At 43.6% G+C, this 22,657-nt stretch overlaps 1 protein-coding gene across 1 annotated transcript; it reads right to left on the bottom strand.

Annotated features, from left to right (window-relative positions):
* Positions 1-7,092: 7,092 nt before the first annotated feature.
* On the bottom strand, positions 7,093-21,828 carry SLC10A2 (solute carrier family 10 member 2). The gene is given in 7 exon segments (XM_084841798.1): positions 7,093-7,220; positions 7,223-7,261; positions 10,887-11,044; positions 13,294-13,469; positions 15,070-15,158; positions 17,889-18,007; positions 21,386-21,828. Coding segments are annotated over 7 exon segments (1,152 nt in total).
* Between the last annotated feature and the right edge of the window lie 829 nt (positions 21,829-22,657).

Here is a 22,657-nt window from a genome sequence, read left to right as displayed (position 1 = left end):
ATACAATTGTGTTAGAACACGTTTTAGAGGTGAATGCTCATCAATGTACCTGTCTTTATGGGTTTATTGTTTCCTGGCAAGTGGCTGAGGGAGCAGGATACCAATGAGCTAGATCAATAGTCCTTTTCTTCTGGAACTGTTTGTATTAAGCATTGCTGCTCCTGTGTGTGTCTGTCCAACAACTGAGAACCTTCTCTGGGTGCCTTGGTTGGTAGAGGTTAGATGGGTGGCTCCCAGAGAGGGGAACTTGTCCATGGCTGTAACCAATATGCAGAGCTCCCTCCCATCAGAGGTTCTTCTGGAACCTTCCATGTTTTCTTTTAGCTTCCAGGCAAAGGTAGTCATGTTGACTCAGACGTTTGGTGATTCATTAAGTGTTGTTTGGGTTGGTTTCTCACCAGAGGCCTGTTTTGATTTAGTTGATACGTGGTTGGGACTGTATTAAATTGTGGTGATTTATTTTACCTGCCCATCTACACTGTGTCAATGTCTCTCTTTTTTGCTGCAGTTTGATGTTTTTATTGGTTTCATGGTTTATTATTAGCTGCCTTGAATGCCTTGTTTGGGGAAAAGGTACGCACATGTCTAAAGCAATCAATCTGTAAGTAAAATCTCCACAGATAAAATAAATTCTAGTCCTTATCTGCATAACTATGCTTACAGTACCGGTGTGTGGGGGGGGAAGGTTTGGAGGGATATTGGGGAATACCTCTAGGCAGGATTATCTTTAGACAGTGCAGAGTTCCCAAGCTCTCCTGAGGGAACACAGACTCACTTTTCAGGTTTCCCCTGGAGACTCCAGAGTCTGGCTCCTGCAGAATCTTCAGAACCTTTTTTCAGCCCAAGTGCCACATTCTCTCATGGGTAATGTTTCAGGGGCTGTGTGTCTGTGTAGGTGGGGCCAAAGCCAGACTCCCTCCATTCATACACATGCATACATCCCCACACTTTCTCCCCCTCCTCACAAACTGCTTTCACCAAACCATTCTGCTTTACTACAGATGTAGCTAATTGGATCTTTTCTTGAAGTTGCTTTAATTCCTCCTTTTCTTTTAAAAGGCAGAGAAATCATTCCCTCACTCATTCTCCACTATAGAATCTACATCTTCCATCTTGGTGGAGGCAGATCCCTTTGTCTCCCCATCTTATCTCTCCTCTGAATTGTGGTCATACCCCTTGCATACCCACAACAAGGAAAACATCCCTGATGGGTGCAGGGCAGCCTTCCCCAATCTGGTGCTCTCCAAAATGTGTTGAACCATAACTCCCGTCATCCCTGGCCAGGAGCCTAATAGGCATGCTGGCTGGGAATGCTGAGAGTTGTGGTCCAACCCATCCGGAGGCCACCAGATTGGAGAAGGCTGGTGTAAGGGAGTGTTCTCATCACAAAACAGGCTGATTCAAAGATGAGCAAGAGGAAAAGGAGTTAGAACATCAGGTGTAGCTTTTTTGAATTAATGTAGAAGAACATTCTAGCATGCCAGCCCCCACCTGCATTTTGAAGTGGTACAGTCTGGGAATGGTACATGGCACTTCTGAACATGTAGTTAAATTTCATACCCCCCACTACTTTGAACAAAAAGATATGGTCCCAGCCTTCCGAGATATTGGTTCAATTACAATTTGTGCAGACAGAGCTGACTACGCCATCCCTCATTCAGATCTATGGAGTCTCAAAGTAGCAGAGAAGGAAATGACCCAGCAGAACGATAAATTGTTGTACGTGCAAGAAAACAGAACTTATGGAAAGTTGAGATGCTAGTGGTGGAGAAGTGCCACTGATTTTACTAGGAAATGAATATTTTCAGCTGTGAAAAGTAGATCTGCCCTTTTGCTTCCTTTGGCACACACATGTATTCAAGTTAGAACCACTAACTCACTTCCACGGATCTTGAAAGTAGCTGCAAGCCTAAAGGCTGTTTTGGAGGAAGGAGTTCCAGCATTGTAGGTAGGGGTTGTAACTTTCCAACTGGCCACTGTAGCTATGCCTTTAACAAGCTGATGTGCAGACCAGACGTTAGTAGGTGATAAGGTTTATCTTCTTGCTGTTTAACGCTTCACTTTGGGATTTCTGTGCATCACGCTGCTGTTAATGGCATCAGGACAGAGCAGGCTGGAAGTACCTTCTGGGCAGCAGGCACCCTCTGCTTGTGGCTTGAGTCCCGTGATACCACTTGAGCATTCCTCCCATAAATGTGATGCAGCATTGGCCTTGCATAGTTTTTCAATTGCACAAATGTAAAGTTTAAAAAGGAGGTAATTGCCTAAGTGATCTCCTCAGATGTTCAAAATCAATGTCACCTATGCTGTAAAGGAAAGATAAGGCATCTATATAGAAATCAAAGAGAGCCTAGCACATAATTTAAAGGACACCTACCCTTATGACTTATCAGATATCAGATATTCTGCGTAGATAAGGAGATATGCACTTTGCTTTATCAAAGGTGCAGTAGGCACGAAATGCCCTCCCAAGATATAGGAGGGATTCTTACTTTTAACCTTCAAGACCGCTCCACGTGGGAGGAGATCCTATGGCTGCATTTTTATGCAGGTTTACAGAGCAGAGGTGGCCTTTGCTGACCCCAGTGTGGACCCTGTTGCCCCTGCTGCCCCCCCACACACCTTGAAACATTTTGTAAAACACATTTTAAGAGGAAAAAATAGTTTGTAGCGCTATAGAGCACCAACAAGGTCACATTTGGCTTGTTTGCAAGCTAAATCTGGCCTTTTTGGGGCTCTGTAGCTGCAATGGTGCTCTAAAGGGCTTAAATTTGCTTGCAAGCAAGAGAAATTTGACCTTTTTGGTGCTCTATATTTATGGTGCTCTGTATTACGGCGGACGCCATTTTTAAAAAAATATATATATGTGTTTTTAAGAATTTAGTTTTGGGTTATCTTGGCAGACTACAGCCCAAATAAAAAATGGCTCATGGACCTCCTGAAGTTGGCCACTGCTGTTATAGAGGATATATACAGAGGACTGGGCTGTAGATCTTTTTCTTTTTTTAAAAAAAGTAGTTTGCAAACTTTTCACTCCGAAGTTGCTTTATTCCTTGTTAAGCAAATCTTCCATTGCAGAGGCAAGAAGCATTAACCAGGGCTGGATCTACATGGCAACAGAATATAAAGTGCTTTCATGATTCATATGGATTTTCATGAAAGCAGCTTCCTGCCATCAGGGACACACAGAGCCAGAAAAGTGGAATATATAGTATCTTAAAATGCACTTTGACAGGTCATGCTGCATGTCAGTTCTCCTTACTTTGGGGTCGTGTGGGCAGAGCCCCGCCTCTTGCACTGAACTTCATCAAACACGCAGATGCTGCTGAGTGCTGAGTGAATGAGCGGCTTGTTCTCTGCCCCTGTCCATGCTCCCCTGCTTAGGGGAGTTTGGAAGCGCTCTAGCTCTAATGCTTGTGGTTACAGGAAATTAAGCACTAATGGCTGGTGTCCACTGGGGCTAGTGGACTGGGGAGCTAGGTATGGGGAATTGCATAGTTTAATTCCATCTGGTCCATATTTTGCCAGTCTCTCTTGGATACCAGGTCTGTTAGTGTGGGTATGCCCAGGGAGCACCAGCTGCCAGGATTGCACTCCTACACGCCCTTACTTGGGAGTAAGCTCCACAAAACACTGTGGCACTTTCTTCTGGTTAAACATGCATAGGACTGCACTGCACAGTTGTTTAAAACATACTTATAGGAGTATCTAATCCTCTATGAACTTTATTTGATTTGTATACTGCCCAGCTGGCAAATGCTGTCAGGGTGGTTCTTAGATCTTTAGGGGATCTTCTGTCTGCTGTCATACATTGTCCATTTCAAGGGGTAGGGCCTTTTCTGCTGTGGTGTTACACAACTCTCCCTCCAGAGACTCATTTGGCCAATTGGCCCAAGATAGTGAAAATGTTCAGAAGGCATTTGAAATGATGATTTTTTGAAAGTGAGGTTGTGTGAGTGGGGTGGTAGTGGTGGTGTTTGTTTTCTTTTATCTGTTTGTAACTTACCTTGCGTTTATATTTTAAAAGAGTGGGTTTTCCCCCAGGTGTTTTTTTTAAAAAATGGTGATTATGATGCCATTCATGTGGATGGTGTGTTACAGAATACAAGAAGAGGAGCTGCCCTGAAGAGCTATGTGTTTGTATACAGGTGTGTGTGTGTTAACACACACACACACACACACACACACACAGATGAAACATTTAACTTATAATACATTTCAGTTAAAGTAGTCTATTTACTTATTGCAACAATCATTTTGGTAGGGTAGGCAATATCAGCCAGGGGAAGAAGCAATGGTGCAGTTGGGTAATTTTAGACTTTGGACTGAGTGGCCTTACAGGGTTCCCCCACCATTCTCTACTCTTTAGTTGGTAAGATGACTCACTTCACTTACTTCAGAATGTGGCAAGCCAGCCCTGCTGCATTTGGGGACCTCCTGCTTATTCTGCCTTGGCCTTCTGCCCCCAAATCTGCCCTGATGGCACCACTGGAAGGACAGTTGGTCATACCTTTGGGGAAGGAACACAGCTTAGCAGAGGAGCACTTGCTCTGCATGCAGAAGCTCCCAGGTTCTATTCCTTTGAATCTCCAGGCAGGGCTGGGAAAGACGCCTGCCAGAAACCCTGGAGAGCTGCTGCCAGTCAGTGCAAACAAGGGGTGGGAAAACCTCTTTCTGTGGAGCACCGCAGTCTTTCAGAAGTAATCTGTCAGAGGCTGCATGCCAGTGGTTGGTGGGGCAGAAGACAATGGTGGGAGTGGCCAGGCCAAAATGAGGGTGTGGCCAGTCCACCCCTTTCTTTCTCTCTCTGCTGCCCCTCTCTATCTCCCTTTCCCTAGCTACTAGGCTGCTGGGGAAGTGACAGATCACTCTTACCAGAGGCTGATCGCTTGGAGAGGGCTGTTGAAATCAAGCCAAGGCCCAGGCCTGGTGTTAGATGGACCTGTATTCCTAAAACAGAAATTACACTTTCTCCGGATGTTTATGTAATCTAATATGTGTAACAAGTGCCTTATGTTAAATGTTTAGCAGTAGTTTACGAAGACTGTTATGGAGAACCCTTGGGTTTTCTTGGAAGTATATCAGGGTGTCCCTCAGTGAGGTGGACAAGCTTCCCTAAAGACAGCCTGCTCACTACTCCTGATCTTCCCTTACACTATATAGCACAGGAGAGTATTGGGTGTGTTACAGGTCACACTCTCAGCTCACATGGGGCAACTGTGAGATTCAGCAGGTCGCGCAGCCTAGAACATGCCCTTGAATGCTCTATAAAGCACCAGGGCTTCATGGTGGACATGCAGCCAATGTGGAAAGTTCTTCCTGATGCTAGAGAAACCTTCCCCAACCAGGTACCCTCCAGATGTGTTGGAGTGCAATGACCATCATCCTCAACTAGCATTAAATTTAGAAATCCAGCAGGTGAAGCTCTTTCCACCATTATCTCTGCATGCAGGGAAACCCTTTACTTGCTCAGATTCTGCTTGTGACTCAGTTGTTACTGACACAGGAGCTGTGCCAGAAAAAAAAAGTGGCCCTTTTAAGCTGGAGACAAATGATAACTATTTTTGTTTTTCTTCCAAGACTGGTATTTTGGTGTGCACACCACAGGCAATGGCTTCTTTGTCAGATCTCTGTCAACGCTACTAAAATCTGTTGTCTCTCCTCAGCCTTATACATGGGATCTGCAGTCTGGGCCAATGGGCTTACCTATGTGTGTGTGTGTGTGTGTGTGAGAGAGAGAGAGAGAGAGAGAGTGCATGTATGAGAGAAAGAGAGAATAGGAAAGTGTCCAGAACCATTTCTTTTGCCATGTTAGGTAGGTTTATTGGGCACAATCCAGCAATCGTTCATAATCACCAATAGGAATTAATTGAGTCATCAGGAAGGCTGCACTGTTAACTATATATACTAGGAAGTCTGGACCACTGAATGGTCCGGGATTTACATCCAAGTATACATGCTTAGGTTTCGACTATAAATACTATTCCCTTTTCTTAATGGGCATGTTTCCCACTTTTCTACAGATTTATTTGGAAGTCTCACTTTTTTTCCTGTATAACTTATTTCCAAACATGTGTGCACAGGATTGCAGTCTTAGTCAGGACTAACTTTTCCAGGGATGTTCCCATAATAATGTGTACACAGTAGGCATTGACATACCAGGCTGGTTGCTCCCAGACATTCAGCCATATGGATGATCCAAGGGCACATACTCTGCATAGTACTGAGTGCTCATTTGGGAAAGGTGGTAAAAGGCTTTTCCACACTTTGGTATATCATGCAGAATATAAAGTTTATCGTTCAACATCTGGCCTACAAAGACAATTCATTCTTTGTTTCACATTTGGCATAGACTTTTTTCTTCTTAATCATGGAAAAAAGTATGCCTGGTGCTTAGGATTTCTTATTTAAGCTGTGTTTGCCAAATGCATATTTTAACTGGAAAAAACATAGACCAATAACATTACCACATTAAATCACTAGAAGTGTGATAATTGATCTTTTCCATGTGTTGGAGATTTGGTTAGGAACTACTCAGCCAAATGTTCCTTGGTCTATGGAAGCTGTTTTTCCTGGAGTAAGGACCGTTGGATTTGACTGCATGATGAATTTGGGCTGAAGTGATTATCTACCATATTCTGGTAAGAGGTTTAATTAGAATGGTGTGCCTGGAACCACTTGGTTGAGTGGGAGACTGATCAAACAATTTCTTTAAACTTCTTAGGTTCAAAGAAAAGTTCATGGTTGTTTAGTGTCTTCTGTATATCTTTTGGTTTAGGTTGACACATTTCTTCACAAAATCAAGCACAAATAAGATGTGAAAATTTTTGATGTTTAAGTTAACTGGTTTATTGTAGTATGCGTTTCTCCACTGGACAAAGTATTAAATCCATTAGAACAACAAAATCAAAACACCCCCCCCCCCGGCCAGGTTTCATTCAAAAATAAGAGAAAATACCAACAGATCCCATCATAAATGAATAATTTAAAAGTAACACGGTTTTTGTATAAAAGTACATCCCAATATACAAAATATTTCCCTTCAAGCAATACATATTTTTAACAGCAAAAGTTTCAGAAAATCAAGAGTATTTATACTTTTCCATTAGGACTCACTGACACATGGTTCTCTATGCCTTCCTTCTCCAGTTTAAATCCCCCATTCATAGTCGAGTATGTTGGTGCTGGCGTTGATTCAGGTTCATTTTCTTTCTCTGTTAAGTCTTTCGATCAGCAAAGCACTTTTTGTGCACCTGGTAGACTAATAACATTAGCATGATATGTCAAGGGCAGGAATTGCAGTAGGCAGGATTGAAGAAACATGTCACGAGAAAGCGTTTTGCTTCCTAACCTTAGTATTGCAAAACAAATAGTATCCTGGTGTGTCAAGGAAGAGCTGGGCTATACTCATTTACCTGGGAATGAGCCCCAATGAACTTAATGGGACTTCATTTGGAGTAGATATGTATAGGATCACACTGTTGGTAACTTTTTGTGTTAGTCAGTTGCCTGCTAATGGTGAGGAGATATGCCCCGGGGGGGGGGGGAGATGCAAAAGACTACAGGGCTCCTACATCTTTAATAGTTATAGAAGAGGGAATTGCATAACAAGCGACACCTCTTCAACACAACTATTAAAGGTGCAGGAGCCATGGCCTCTTTTGCATTAGTCCAGTCTGTGTAATATTCCTGTATGGTGAGGTTGAGATTAATGTTCTGCCTGGCAGGGAAAAAGAGCAGTTTTGCAGTTGGAATATAGCCAGCATGCAAAAAAAGCAGCTAACTTGAAAGTAGGATCTATTGTATTATTGGCAGGCTCCGGAGAAAGCACGCTGTTTGCTTTGGGGGAACTAGGGATGTACGAAAGTGACTTACCTGTTCAAGGATTCTGTTCGCGGTGGGGGGGGGCGCTCCATCCCTTCCCCCGGAATCCTTGATGGGGGGGAGGCGATCTGGTCCTCCCCCCCGGAATCCTGCCCGGCTGGCTCAGCTCTGCGGAGCAGCCGGCCAGGGCCGTCCACAGCCAGATTTCCGGCTGCGGACTGGCTGGTGCGGACGCAAATGGCGGCCACCGTAGCGGCCGCCATTTGCGTCCAGCCAGGCAGCCATGATAGGCTACAGTCTTTACATAGCCTATCACGGCTGGGCAAAAAAAAAAAGCGTACGCAAATGTAGCCCACTACGCTATTTGCGTTCCTTATTTTTCACCGTTTTAGTCTATGTGAATATTTAAAAAAAGGTAAAGGTGTCCCCAACCAGTCGTGTCCGACTCTAGGGTGCGGTGCTCATCCCCGTTTCTAAGCCGAAGAGCCAGCGCTGTCCGAAGACGCTTCCGTGGTCATGTGGCTGGCATGACTGAACACCGAGGTGCACGGAACGCTGTTACCTTTCCCGCCGAGGCGGTACCTATTTATCTACTTGCAATTTCTTGCTTTCAAACTGAAACAAGGAGAATGCAAATAGCGTAGTGGGCGCTATTTGCATTTCTTTTTTATTCGCCGTTTTAGCCTACGTAAATATTTACGTAGGCTAAAACGGCAACAAAAAGTAACACAAATAGCGCCCTCTGCGCTATTTGCGTTCCATTTGTTTTTCGCCATAATAGTCTATGTAAATATTCACGTAGACTAAAACTGCGAAAAATAAGGAACGCAAATGGCGGCCGCTGTGTTTGTTTTGATGGCTTGCCGTGATAGGCTACGTAAAGACTTATGTAGCCTATCATGGGAAAGACCAGAATGTAAGATGGCGGCCACGGCAGCCGGTCAAAAGACCAGCCACTGCCGGAGCCACCGCTGGAGCCTCCGCCATCTGGAACATCCACTCCAGGTAAGTCTTGTCCTGGGGGGAGGGGAATCCGCAGGGGGGGGCGGGGGGCCATTCCGCCACGGATTTCGGGGGGCCGAATGCCAGTGCATTCGGCCTCACTGAAATCCGTGGAGGAATTCTCCGCCATCCCTAGGGGGAACTGACATTGCTTGATAGATTAGTGTTGTCCATCGGCATGGTTTCCTAGTTCCCACACTCAGCTTGTTTGTTGATCAACAAACTGATTTTGCAAAAGGTGCCCTAACTTTCCAGTGCTCTCTCAGTACAAAGAAGCAGACCTAGTAAAAAAGCCACACTTAACACTTTCTACCTCTCATGAAGTGGAATAACTCACCCATTTTTGTAATAAAAGATAGGCCTAGAAAGTTGACTTGTTGAGTGAGAATTCATCACATGCTCTTCCTGTTATATGTTAAGATGTCAAACCATTCTGTAATAATTTATCACTACAATTTAGATTTAAAATAAAATTAATACAGATCTCTGCACTAATCACTAATATTTTGTTGGTTCTCAAGCTATGTGAATTGACTCAGGATGTTCTTTCTACTGGGATAGCAGTCTTATGCGTGATTCAGAGTTTGTCAAAGGTATAATCCTGTATCACATGATGATGAAATCTCTGTTGTTAGGCATTAGAGGTCTTACCAGCTAAAGCAATTGTTCAACAATAGGAGCTAAGCTAGAACTCAAGGCAATGAACCCACCCTTGGCTTGACCATGATTTAAACTGGGTTGGCCCAATCCAGCAGCTCTGATGTGCACGTGGTTCCTCCATTGTAGACACAAAGCTTCACAATGGTGAGGAATACTCTACATGTGCAATAGAAGTGTGCACAATTGGGGGATTTCCAAACGTGGGAGACAACGGGGCAGCCTTTGCTTGTGCATTGGAGCCTAATGGAATTCTGTCTTGTGACCAATGTATCAACTTATCTTAAGGTGCAATCTTAGCATGTTTATACAGAAAAAGTCCTACAACTCCCAGCATTCCCCAGCCAGCCAGGACTATTTTTCAGTCTAAACATGCATAGGATTGTGCCCTTAAAGTCTCGTTTGCATGATCAAGAGATGTGCAGACTGGGAAGGGAAAGAAAAGGATCAATAAAGTTATATGTGGATGCTGTATGGATCAGTGACCACACCTGAGATGTGAAGAAGAAAATTGTAAATACCAGCCTTGAGATGTAGTGAAAGATCTGTTTTGCCCTTACATGAGACTTCTACATTCTAAGGCTCAATTCAGCCAACGTGAGAAACTATACTTAAGTAACCCTCCCCAAACTGTGGTTTGAGCTTCCACATATACTGGTAAGCCATGATTTAAAATGGTTTGTCAGCCATTATTTTGTTTTCTCAGTGCTCTGGTCTGTAGATGTAGTGGCCTTTGAAGGCAGAGCAACAGCTGTAATCATGGTTTGTTAGCTCAAACATTCCACCACATCATAGTTAGCAGAAATAACTTCAAACCATGGCTTCTAATTCATGGTTTTCTTAACCATGGTTTAGCATGATGTTTGGACTGAGAAAGGAAAATATTAGAATGGGACATGCACATGTGATTATGTAACACCAGTGCTTCATCAGCTGCACTGGCTTCCAGTCCATTTCTGAGACCAATTAAAGGTGTTGGTGTTGACCTTTAAAGCCCTGAATGGCTTGGGACCAAAGTAACTAAAGGAACATCTCCTCCCATGTATGCCTGCTTGGGCACTTAGGTCATCTTCAGCGTTACCTCCACCAGGTGCCCCCAATGAAGGAAATTAGGCAAGTGGCTAAAAGAGAGAGGGCCTTCTCAGTTGTGGCACCCTGGTTCTGGAATGCACCCCACACTGTTATCTTTTCTGTGCCAGGCAAAGACATTTCTTTTTTTCCCAGGCATTTTAGAGACTTATATTTTTTTAGATTTTATGGCTGTTCTTACATTCCATCATTTCATATTGTATTGTAATCTTATTTTTTTAATCATTTGTAATCTGTCCAGAGAACATTTGTTATTGGGTGTATTAAAAAAGACAATAGACAGACAGATAGATAGAATGCATAGGGTAGCTTACCTCCCAAAAATATTGCTGCAAAACCTAGCTGGAAAATACTGTAAATGAGTGGGAAGGTAAACATCAGTTCCAGTTGCTCAGGGGTGAAAGAGAGCTGCACTATTGTCGTACACAGTTGAGTGTTCTGCAGCCCTGTTTCCAGAGCCACTGTGCGACATCTAAAAGAAGACACATTCGGTTTTTGTTTTCAAATAAGGTTTACATATCAGGTACATGCTACATAACTGGCAACATCGTTGTCACTATTGTTTTATGTATAAATGTTGTACAACGAGTTTTTTAAAAAGGCAATTCCCTGCCCAGAGGCTCACAATTTAAAACCAGCGGACAACCAAAAGGATGGGGAACTGGGCAGGGAGGGCCCTGGTTTCTCTACTCATTAAACCAAGAGCAAGATGGAAATAGTTTGGAAGGTGGTGGTGAATGGTATATTGTTTAAGTATCCAGGGTGAACTTCTCTGCTGAGCCACCTAGCCTCCAATTCCTCACCAGCATACTGAATGCACATCTTGAAATTGGCCATGGGCAGCTTTGCCTTGAGCTGATCTGGAGCCAATTACGCAATGCATGAATGTGTGACTAGTATCCTATTGCATCAATGTATTTTGTGTCAGTGTGCACTGCAGAACAGAGGGAAAGATAGAGGCATTAAATCGCAGATATAGTAAGACGTGACCTTCCTAACCCTACTGTGGAAGGCACATTATATTGCTATTCCACACATGTATGTCATGGGTGCTCACACCTGTATGCGTATTGGGACTTATAATGTGGGATGCTGTCTGTTGTGTTTATATTACTTGTATTTCAGTATCTAATGAGCCCACTCATGTTGACTGGCCTTTGCAAATTTCTTTTACTGTACAAACCAAATTGGGTAATTGCAAAGTGGCTTCCTAGTAACATCTGAACGTTCCAGCCACTAGTTAGCTTCCACAAATGATCAGACAGATTTGCTTATGCATGACAACAGAGAGCCAGATGGACATGACTTGCAAAATGTAGCTGGAATAGGGATGCTAAGGAATGCCTCATGTACTAGTTAAAAGGTATTTTTATAGTCTGGTAGCTGCAGAACAACTGTGCTAGAAATTCACAAAACTGAGTGTTCCACTTCCAAAGGTTTGTCAGAATGTTTGTCACCTTCACTGCACAGCCTTTCCTTTACAGCATGTGAGTGTGCACACAGCACTTGCACACCTCCACCCCCCACCCCCAATCTAGGGGAAACAAGAGCCATTTCATTCCTTTATTCCATATTCTCTGCCCCTGCTCACCCTGTTTGAATAGACATGTTTACCATTCTTGATGTGGTGTGATCCATTGGCAGTATTAAAAATACAGTTATCAAACAACTTATCCAGTTTCAAAGTACTTAGAATAAAGGATGTTACACTCAACAGTTGCATTTAACAGCATGGGAGAGGTAAGAACGTAGAATGTCTTCTGTTTTCCCACACTCGGTATTGATGCCATAATTTACAGGCGATGTTTACAAAGGGCCAGAGAACATATGACGTTCCCTTATATTAGGGCATATCACTGGACATCTCCCCATTAATGCAGTGGTGGGGAACTTCTTTACGGTGTGTGGGGGGACTGAACTGTCCCCCACCGGGCCTTCCACAGGCAGGATGACATAACTCCCTGCCCATTTTGCCTTCCTCCGTGCTGAGAGAAGCACAGAGTCTCTCAACACTGACAAAGGCACTTGGCTGGCATCCCTGCTTCACCTGCTCCTCATGGGGATAGCAAGTGGTGCTCTAACAGACTTGGCTGGTGCTGGGAGGTGTGGGTCCTCCCAGGTCCAGCTGAATTCCTCTTTCAGCATGGAGAGATGCAAAATGGGTGTGTGTGTGTGTGGGGGGGGGGATGATATCGGTGGGCAGCTCCCACCATCCCTAGTCATTGTCCATGCTGGCTGGGAATTATCGGAATTGTAGTCCAACTACAGCTGGGGACCCAGGGCTGGGAAAAGCTGATCTACAACCACTGCGTTTTCTGACTTGGTATTTTTAATGAATTTTTCGTATGAGAATTATTCAGGTTGGGTGTGGGGAAAGGAGGCTTTCAACCCAAGTTCTTTTCAGGCCAAGGCATTTCAGTTCTCTGGTTGAGCACACAGCATGAGAAATATCAGTTTTCTTTTTTTCTTTTTTTAAAGGAACTAGACAGTGGCCAGATTTTTTTTAAGGAACTAGAGAAGAGCCAGGAACTAGAGAGTGGCCATAAACATTTTGTCTACACAGAAAAATAGCATATGAATTTTTGATGGGTCATTTAGCTCTGACAAGTTCATTGCAATGAGCCAATCTCTAAATTAAAATAAATAAATAAATACATGGTAGACCTGGCAGGAGAGAGAAAGGCAGGAGGAAAAACAAGTGAATTGTGGAGCAAGCTTTACCTGTGCCAGGGCTGGCCAGCTATGCGAGCCAGAAAAAAGCCTAGTGAATAACCTGCGGCTGGAAAGATGGTTCCAACAATCCAGAGCTCAGGCGTGATTGTCCAGGAGCCTTTGTACAATATTCCTCCAACCACAGCTATGGTCACTATGAGAATTCCTCCAGCGATGGAACCAATCTGAGTGAAGAAAGAGAACATACAGTAGGTTTAAGTACACAAAAATGGTGAAAGTCTTCCACACGAGATAACGCAGACATGTCCTACCACACCTTGCATATGGTGGAATCAGGGCCAGCTCTAATGTTAGTTAGATTGAGGCAGCCCAGGTCGGAGAGCATATTCTGAGGTACCATTAGAGGTAATTAACCAGCAAATGTTCAATTATGATGATAATCAGGGCTGGCATCAAAGGTAGGCATGCTAGGGCACCTGCCAAGGGCCCAAAACCAGGCAGGGCCCACTGACAAGAGCACCCTGGACTTGCTCCTCCTTTCACCATTGCAAGCTGCTTGTTCACCTGCCTCTTGCTCTGGCCCAGGGAATGGTGGTGTTGAGAAGGAGGAGCAGGAGATGCCCCTGCCTACTTGCTCACTGGCTCTCTGCTTGTCAAGTGAGCAAGTGGCAGCAATGATGAGAAAGAGGATGAGGAGCAATAGTGGCTGGGGACAATGGCAGTGAGAAGGCAGACTCACTGGGGAAGGGGCCCATTGAGATTGCCTTGCTCAAGGCCCCTCAAAAACCTGGAGCTGGTACTGAAGATTATTATTATATTTTTTGAAAAAATTTGGCTTTCTACCTCATGAACCAAAAAGCATTGGGCTGCCTGTAGAATAGGGAGCAGTCGACTGGAGGAAGTAACTCTCTTCCTCCCACTGCCCCGTTTTGGGTTTAGGCTCTCTGATACCCAGAAATACTTTCTTATTCATTCTGAGTCTCAAGTTCAGATAGGCGAGACATCTGAGCAACTAAGAGAGCAATCCTATGGCTGCCAGACAGTGTCTAGATGGCCACAGGATTTTTCGGTTTCTGGGAACCAAGCCAGTTGCTAGAAACCATGCTCCACACCCTCTCCCCTGCTGCCTCTTAGGCAGCATGGTTCTTCCCTGTCTCTGTGCTTGTAAATGCAGCATGGAGGGGGTGAAAAGGGGGATGTTCCTGGGGGCAGGGAGCAGAGGAGACCACAGAAGCGTTGTTAGGATGCTTCCTATGCACTGTGCAGCCTCCCCTGTCGCACTCCAAAGTCCCCAGCTAGAAAGCCAAAATCAGCTGTGTAGCCACAAATGCAGGGCAGCCAGAGCACGGAGGAGAGGAACCCCTCTGTGCTCCACCCACCCTGCACTGGATTGTCGGCCGCCTCCGAGTTCGGAGGCAGCTGACTATCCCAATAGGATTGTGCCCTAACTGACTAAGGGTGCAATCTTATGCATGTTTAGACAGAAACAAGTCCTACAACTCCCAGCATGCCCCAGCCATGCTGGGAGTTGTAGGACTTGTTTCTGTCTAAACGTGCATAGGTTTGCAGCCTTAGTCAGCTTCCACAGTTGGTGCAAAACTTCTGTTTTGTTTTTCTTTCTGGTGTGGAAAGTGGGAGTGAATAAGTGAATGAGAGAAAAGCCAATTGCAAGCAGGGCCGGGGAGTGGAGATAAGACGGCAGAAGGAAGAAGGCAGACCCTAAAGAAGGATTGCACCTTAAATTAGTAAAGGTGACAGATTGTTCCAATCTCATTTGTACGTTGAATTGTCTTTGGATAAGTATTTGTAAAAGTCAGGCCTTACCTTGAGTATGAGTTTAGCTTTTGTGGGCCATCGTTGCTTAAAAAATATCCCAAGGGAAACAGGAATGACAAGAGCCACCAATGAAATGCCTGGAAAAAGAAGAGCAGGATGAGTTGAGCTGAGAGCTCCTAGCTTGAGAGGAATGGATACTGAGCAATGGGATTCTTTGTAAACTTGGGTAAACACTTTCTTTGCCCATTCTCTCACATATGCCATTGTGCTGTATATTTTATACAATGGGCTGTTTATTTATCATTTTTTTTAATCCATGGAGTTTGGGGTTGCCTATGTGGAGATTTCCCTCAGGGGTCAGTTTTGATGATAAAAAGGCCCAGCCAGGTCACACTGGCAGTGTCATGCCTGATCAAAGTCCTGCTGACTGTCTGCTGCTCTGTGTTTGATAGCCTGGTTGCATAATCACAGTACTGTACATAGTTACACACGGCCATCCAGCTGGATAACAAAAACTCAGCATTTTCTTTCTCTGCTAACCACTGTCATTCTGTAGTGTACCCTTTCTTTTTATGAAACTACTAAACATTGATTTTTGCCTTGGGTGCTTCTATAGGAGGCTCTAGCTTAAAACTTCTTTCATTGTGTGGCATTGTATCTTTCTTGATTTTCAGGAAAATAAGTATATGTCTTCTCATGCTTTGGAAGTGACGACAGGGAGCAATACCAATTTTGCTAATATTGCATGCGCACAGCATACCTTCAAAGTAGAATGGTATCGCTTTGAAGCCAATTTTGGATCCCAAGGCAACCTATGTTGACTAGAAACCTGAACCCAAAGAATTGGCTGGTCAGTTGAAATCAATATGTGAAATTGCTTGGAGCTCATTGCCTTTTCAGAGTTGCCCAATCACAGTGCTGTAGTGGCAGTAAAAGCCACAACTGGCAGGATGTGACTTCCCAGTCTTCCCCAGCAAGGCTCCCTCTAGAAGTTTTGGACTACAACTTCCATCAGCCCGAGACAGCTTGCCCAATGGTCTGGGATGGTGGATGGTGGAGAGACCCAGGTTGGGGAAGGCTGGTCTAGACCCTTTAACCCCTTGGATTCTGGGCCCATAGACCTCTAAACTTCCCTTGTCTGCCTACGTTCTTCATAGACGCTTAGAGGTTTCCTGCACTCCTCCTTTCTCCTTGGTTCCTCTCTTCATTTCCATGTCTCTACCACCCATTGTTTCCTCAGCTTCCCTTTTTTCAGGCCACTGCCTACTTTGTTCCTCTTCCTTTAGTCACCTTGACTCTGTCACCCTAGTATAGAGCCCATACTTCTCTTAATAGCTGTGAAGTTTCTGCACAGCCCCCTGTGTTCTCAGCCCCTTGTTGACTCAATCCCTTGCTTTCTTTGCCTTTTACCTTCCTTCATCTTCCCTATTTGCAGGCCATTGCCTACTCTGTGCTCTTCCTTCAGCTTCCTTGCCTGTGGGCCCTCTGTTCTTTAGCATCCCCACATGCTAAAACCTGCTCTTAATTCTCAGTCTGCTCCTGGGTGAGATTTTAATTCTAGTCAAACTAGTGCATTCTCCTTTCCTCACAGAAGCTGGACTGCAAACTATTTAGTTCCCTAAGCACTTGAGCATTCCATAACACCACACCATTTCAGGCAATCAGTGACTGAGGCTTTACCACCCCACACACTATACAATATAGATGACTTGGTTTTTCAAGAATCTATATTAACATCTGACCTTCCCCTGTAGTATTCTTCTACAGTAGCTTCCCACATATGGTTTATTTGCAGTAACTGTTGCCTAATGTGTTGCCAGCTTGTTTGGACTTGCTTCTAGTGAAAACTATGGACACAGCCTTTAGAGATTTCTTCTGTTCAGGGTCTAAAGACCTTGAGACTGAAGTCATGAAGATGAGTTTTCAGTATGTGAATAATAAACCCATTGGCCACAGATGATACGAACAGCCCCACTGGCAAGCAGCCTGTCCTTCTGATCTATTAAGGGGCACAGAGGACAATACATTCATCATATCTTTTCACACAGTGGATTATTGATGTAAATGTACTTTGGTCATCGTAACAGGGAGAATTATGGGAGAAGTAAACTATCTTCTATGTTCTCTTTTAGGAACATAAATTAGTTCATTTGTTTTGCATTTTGTCAGAGCCAGCTCTCAGCACAAAGACCTTTTCCCCATGATTGGCTAGTCGAAACACATGTTTTCACATGAGGTCATTTAAACTCAGATTTCACTTGCTAAACTTATCATCACATGTATGAAGTCTTCAAGTCCTTGTAAAGGGTCTCCATATTTCACCCCAAAACTGAAGCAAAGTTTACAGAGATATTTGTACCATCATTCAGTCTCCACAAAGGATATAGATGCTTAATGCAGAGATGTAGATATGCCTTATTTTTAAGGTATCACCCTCTCCCTCAAAAGAACAATGCAAACCGTGATTACAGTGATGTCACAGACCTTCCCTGGGAAACAGAGACATGTATTGATGTTGGCTTCTTCTCCACCCAACTGGGCTTATAGGGCACCACTGGAAACATATAATATGTCCTACATCCCTGGGACACCCTGTTACTAACTATGCAAGGCTAGTCCCATATATGTGCCACACCAAATTCTGTTAGCAATGTAGCCTAGAAGGAGGCTGCTGTGGGCTTTTTACACACGTGGACTGAGGCAACAAGAAATGCTGAAGCAGCACACTCATCAGTTCCAAAATTAAAACCATAGAAGTGCTCCATCTGACAGATCAGTAGTGTGCTGGCATTGCAGACTTCAGTTGCCAAGATGGATATCACCAGTAGGGAACTACTGTGGGGGGAGAAAGTGTGGATGTGACTTACCAATACTGTCATAGGGGATTAAAATGGAGTTGTAATCTGTCCAAATTTTGGTATAAATTAAGAGACAGAGTGGCATCATTCCCATGGCCAGCAAGGTTGAACATGTTGTCATACTGATGCTGCAAGATAATTGGTCATGGTTACTGTTCATATCACACCAACTACACATATATTTTTATCGGTAAGTGGATGGCTCATAGACTGAGGCTCAGCACAGACATATGCTGGTTTGTATGGCTCTGTGATGGGTCTGAAGGGAGTACAGGGTGCTACATCAAGGGGTTGGAGAAGGTCTTGTCCTTCCCCCTTCCTCAATAGTAACCAAAGGCCTGTAGGAAGACCTTTACATTGAAGTAGGGGCATCTGGACAGCACAAGAACTTTGAGAGATGCTCCTAAGTTGTTGGCATTACAGTTGGCCAGTGGGTACTTTTGTCCAGTCTTAGCACTGAGAATGGAATTCTGCTCAGTAGGGTTAGGTTGTTAGTCACATGAGAGTGCTAGGACTACAAAGCCGATGTTCTAAGACGTCAAAACTGAGAAATCAGAGCTGAAGTTTAAGGATTGCAGCTGCAACCATCTAATACCTGGGGTAAGCCCTACTGAAAACAACAGGACTTACTTTTGACTAGACATGTATACGATTGCACTGTAAGGCTGCAACCATAGGCACAACTACATGTGAGTAAGCCCTCCTGAGCTCAGTTTACTTATTTCCAAGTAAATATAGAGTTTGGGCTGATAAAATCTCATCTACCCTTTCCCCCAGTGTAATGTAACACCTTCCATAATTAAGTGATGACAACATTTTGGTAGAAAAAGGGATCAAAAGAAAATTACATTTTTTGGCCTGTTATTAGGAGTCACTAACAATCATTAATTAGAATCATGTGCAAACTAGAAGGGAGCATAGGGGAAATCAAGAAATATATGTGTAACTTCGCTCTGTCTGGAGTGTTCACAGCCAATAACTTGCTATTATGGAGAAGGTTTTTGATATATACAACTGAGGCTGCAGTCCTATACTCACTTACTTGAGAGTAAGTTCCATTGAATTCAATGAGGCTTATTTCTGAGTAGACATGTATAGGTTTGCACTGTAAGGCTACAATTCTATACTCACTTGCCTGGGCGTAAATCTAATTTAATTCAATGGGGCTTATGTCTAAATAGACATGCATAGGATTGTGCTGTGAAGGTTTTAGTTTCCATTTAGGGGATAGCTATACGAAGGATCGTACAGGGGTTCAAACATTGTCGTCTTTCACTCATAACTCTCCTGTGTTTCCCTGCCACTTCTTCCATCTTTTCTCTTACCACAGATAATCCACTAAGAAAGAAAAGTTGAAATAGCTGCATGATGCCTTCTAATTGGTAGCATGAGGAGCCATCTGTCTGGAAGCAGCCATAGTTATTACTAACAGCAATGTTTGTCATCTAGGAAAACTCCCATGCTGTGGTGCAGAGAATAAAGTTGGTGTGTGGGGATATAAGGCAACTTCCAGCAATCTGTTATTGCAGGCATACCTCCGTATGTTACTCCATATGCATCCCCATATGGAAGCCCATGCACAGGCGATCTACTAAGCATTGCAGATTGCCTGTGGAACAGCAGTTGTGCTCCCAGGGCTTTCAGGAGTGGGATGGATATGTGTACAAGAGAGTGTTTTAAATGTATCTTCTGAGCTCAAGAGAGATTTAAAAGCAATTTGAGAGTTCAGCAGTGGTGAAATGAGAGAACGACTACAGAATCAGAAATGATACCCAACTGGATTTCATGTGCATTAGGATGTACCCTTAGGATGGTCTCAGATGCAGAACATAATAACAGTCATCCTGGATCAGACCAGCCGGGTGCCTCTAGTAGCTCTCAAGCATGGTGTGAAGGTGATGGCCTTGTTCTGTGATTTGCCTCTAGCATATATTGCCTTTGATCATGGGAATTATGTGCTTATTTCTTAAAATGGTGAATAGCCATTGATAGACATATATCCTCCATGAACGTGTGTAACACTATAAAACAAAGGATCATTCAGGGCAGAAGTAAATGAGACTTTGGGAGATGGGTCAGCAGATCTCCTGCAAAAGCTCAAAGCAGCTGCAAAAGGCCCTGATTCAGATTGGGGCACCAGCACTGCAGAAAATGGTGTCCACCCCTTTCCTCACTTCTATTTTCCTGATCAAAATTGCCTCTTCAATGCTACCTTTTGCCCCATGGGGTAAAATATACAGGTGCAGGGCAAATGTCAGATTGGGGGGAGATTGAGGAAATGGTGTGGGGGAAAAGGGTTAAAACCCCTTCCACCCATTTCCCTGATCTGGGCTTTCTTTACATGGAGCTTTTATCCTGCGATTGAGATTGCTCCTTCACGGAAGTTTGCAGGCTCTTTACATGACGCCATGAACCTCCAAGGCGTCTCCTACACTAAATGCCCTTTGTTCAGTTTTTAAATAATTTGCAGATAATGAGCTGTCAAATCATCCCGCTGTGTTCCTCTTGAGTTCCCTCCATGAAAAGAGGAAAAGCGGCAAGAAGAAGAGTGAGATCAATGAAAGATAATGGAAGATATGGGGAGAAGGAGGGAGAAAGTGGGGGAGGAAGCAGGTGAAAAAGGGAGTTGTTGCGATCCTGCATTTAAAATGGAAGCAGAAATTCCTGTTTTAAATGCAGGATTTTAGGCTGGTGTAGAGATGCCCCTGATTCGCCTATCCCAAGATGTTTTCAAGAAAACCCCCAAACAAGCTGCATGAGATCTGGTCACGAATCCCCATGTCTGATCTACTTTGGCCCTACACTAGGGGCCATCACCACATCTTGTGGAAAGACAGTTTTGATCCAAGATCCTGTGGTTTCTCAGTGGAAAAGTAACTATTGGATTTGGACTATTAAAATGTGTGACCCAACTGGCAGTAGATGATGATGATGATTTATTTCTCCAACTGGAGCAACCACCAAGCATACCTCTCCACATATCCTTGCTGTTTAAACATTGCATCCAGATGGTATTGTGGGAGAACAGCAGCCTGAACATGTATTTATCCACCCACACATTGTTTAGTGATGAGCTAGCAATTAATCGTTTGATGTCAATAGCCTTAGTAGTGCCATGTGTCCAAAAGAGCTCATTCATCTGTGTTTTTCAAAGAGTAACTCCTGTCTGAGAAATTCAGAAGAGGTTTGGAATTCATCATGATCTACTGTGCCACAGAAAAAGTCAAAGACTTGTGCATACAAGTCCCAAGCAGCTCTATGAATTGTTTGGATCAAGTCATCAAGATTTCCAGTAATTTATTTATACTGAAGTAGGCACCACAGTTCACAGGGATGTTTTGAGTGAGATGCCTTACAGTGCAATCTGAAGTAAGTCCCACTGATTTTGGTGGGGCTTACTCCCAGGTAAGTGTACATATATTTGTAGCCTTAATAGCCACTTCTGTTCCAATTACCTTAACATCTAAAATATGGCACAAACTCTGCCAAAAGCAGACATCTCTTACCTTAAGTCCATGTCGCCATCTACCCAGTAGGCTAAGATATTGGAACCTGTTCCACCAGGACAGCACCCCATGATGATCACCGCAACAGCTTGCATAGGCAGCACATTGAAAGCCAGTGACAGCACAAAGCCAGTGAGAGGCATAATTCCAAACTGGCAAAGAAAACCCACCATTATGCCCCACGGTCTTCTAATGTGTCCTAAAAATTTATTTAGCTCTACATTGCAGCCCATGGAGAACATCACCAGTGCCAGCATGATTGTTAGGACTGTACTTAAAATTAAGCTCATAGTTCTGTTAAAACCATCATCAGTATTTGGCACACAGGATGCGCCATTGCAGATAGTGGCATTTTCGGAGCAATGTGAAAAATTCAAAGTTGCCTGTGCTGTCAAAACCTCAGAGGTCAAAATACCAAGTGGCTCTGAAAGGTGGTCCTGCATTTTTTAAGGGGAAGATGTGCTCGTCCAAGCTCCTGGGCTCTATATGGAGGCCAGTCTCTCTAGGAATCTCATTTTAAATGACAAGGGGCAATAAAGAGCTCAGCTAGGTAATAGCTGAACTTGGAGGTTGCCAAGGTTTAGCATGAAGTACAAGTGCTGAGTCACAACATTCCACTGGCATGGATACATACACTATGAATCAATCATTTATTCTCAAGAAAAGGTGAGGTTTTACACCAAATTAATATTTAAACACAAGAGTGATGAGAAAAGAATTGCTAATGTATTTAAATTAAAACCACAGGAGTGTATTTGTAGTCAGAGCTTACTCTTTTATATTTATCTATTTGCCAAACTTTATTTTTTAGTCAGAGAATTGAATGGTATCTATCAAACCTTAAAGAGCATTCAGCATCAGCATTGCTCTAAAGAACAATCCTAATATTTCCAATTTAAAAATACAATGACAGGGTGGCTGGGGTCCTCTTGTCTTATATTAAAAATTTGAGCTGAAACACTTGCCCCATTTTTCATTGTTCTTTCTTTTTAAAAACAGCATATGAGTCTTTGTACATAACATTTATTATTGCAATTATCTTATCTGGAAGATCATATGATTTTGCTATGTTGCATAAAGGCATGGATAACATGTTGGGATTAACGATAGTCTTCTTGACTACCTGAGAAAATTGGTGATACAATTTGACTTTCAAAGAAAAGTCAAGGTGTATTGTTGGACAGTATGATATAAAAACACACAGGCCCGGTGGCAGCACTTGGCACGGTGGGGAAAATGATGAGGCCCTGGGGGTGGGATATGGGGGGGGGC

This window comes from Heloderma suspectum, chromosome 3 (genome assembly GCF_057233095.1).
Source record: "Heloderma suspectum isolate Gila_16-S chromosome 3, 16-S_ref, whole genome shotgun sequence".
In the NCBI taxonomy this organism is placed as follows: domain Eukaryota; kingdom Metazoa; phylum Chordata; class Lepidosauria; order Squamata; family Helodermatidae; genus Heloderma; species Heloderma suspectum.
This window is presented reverse-complemented; position numbering and strand designations above follow the sequence as displayed.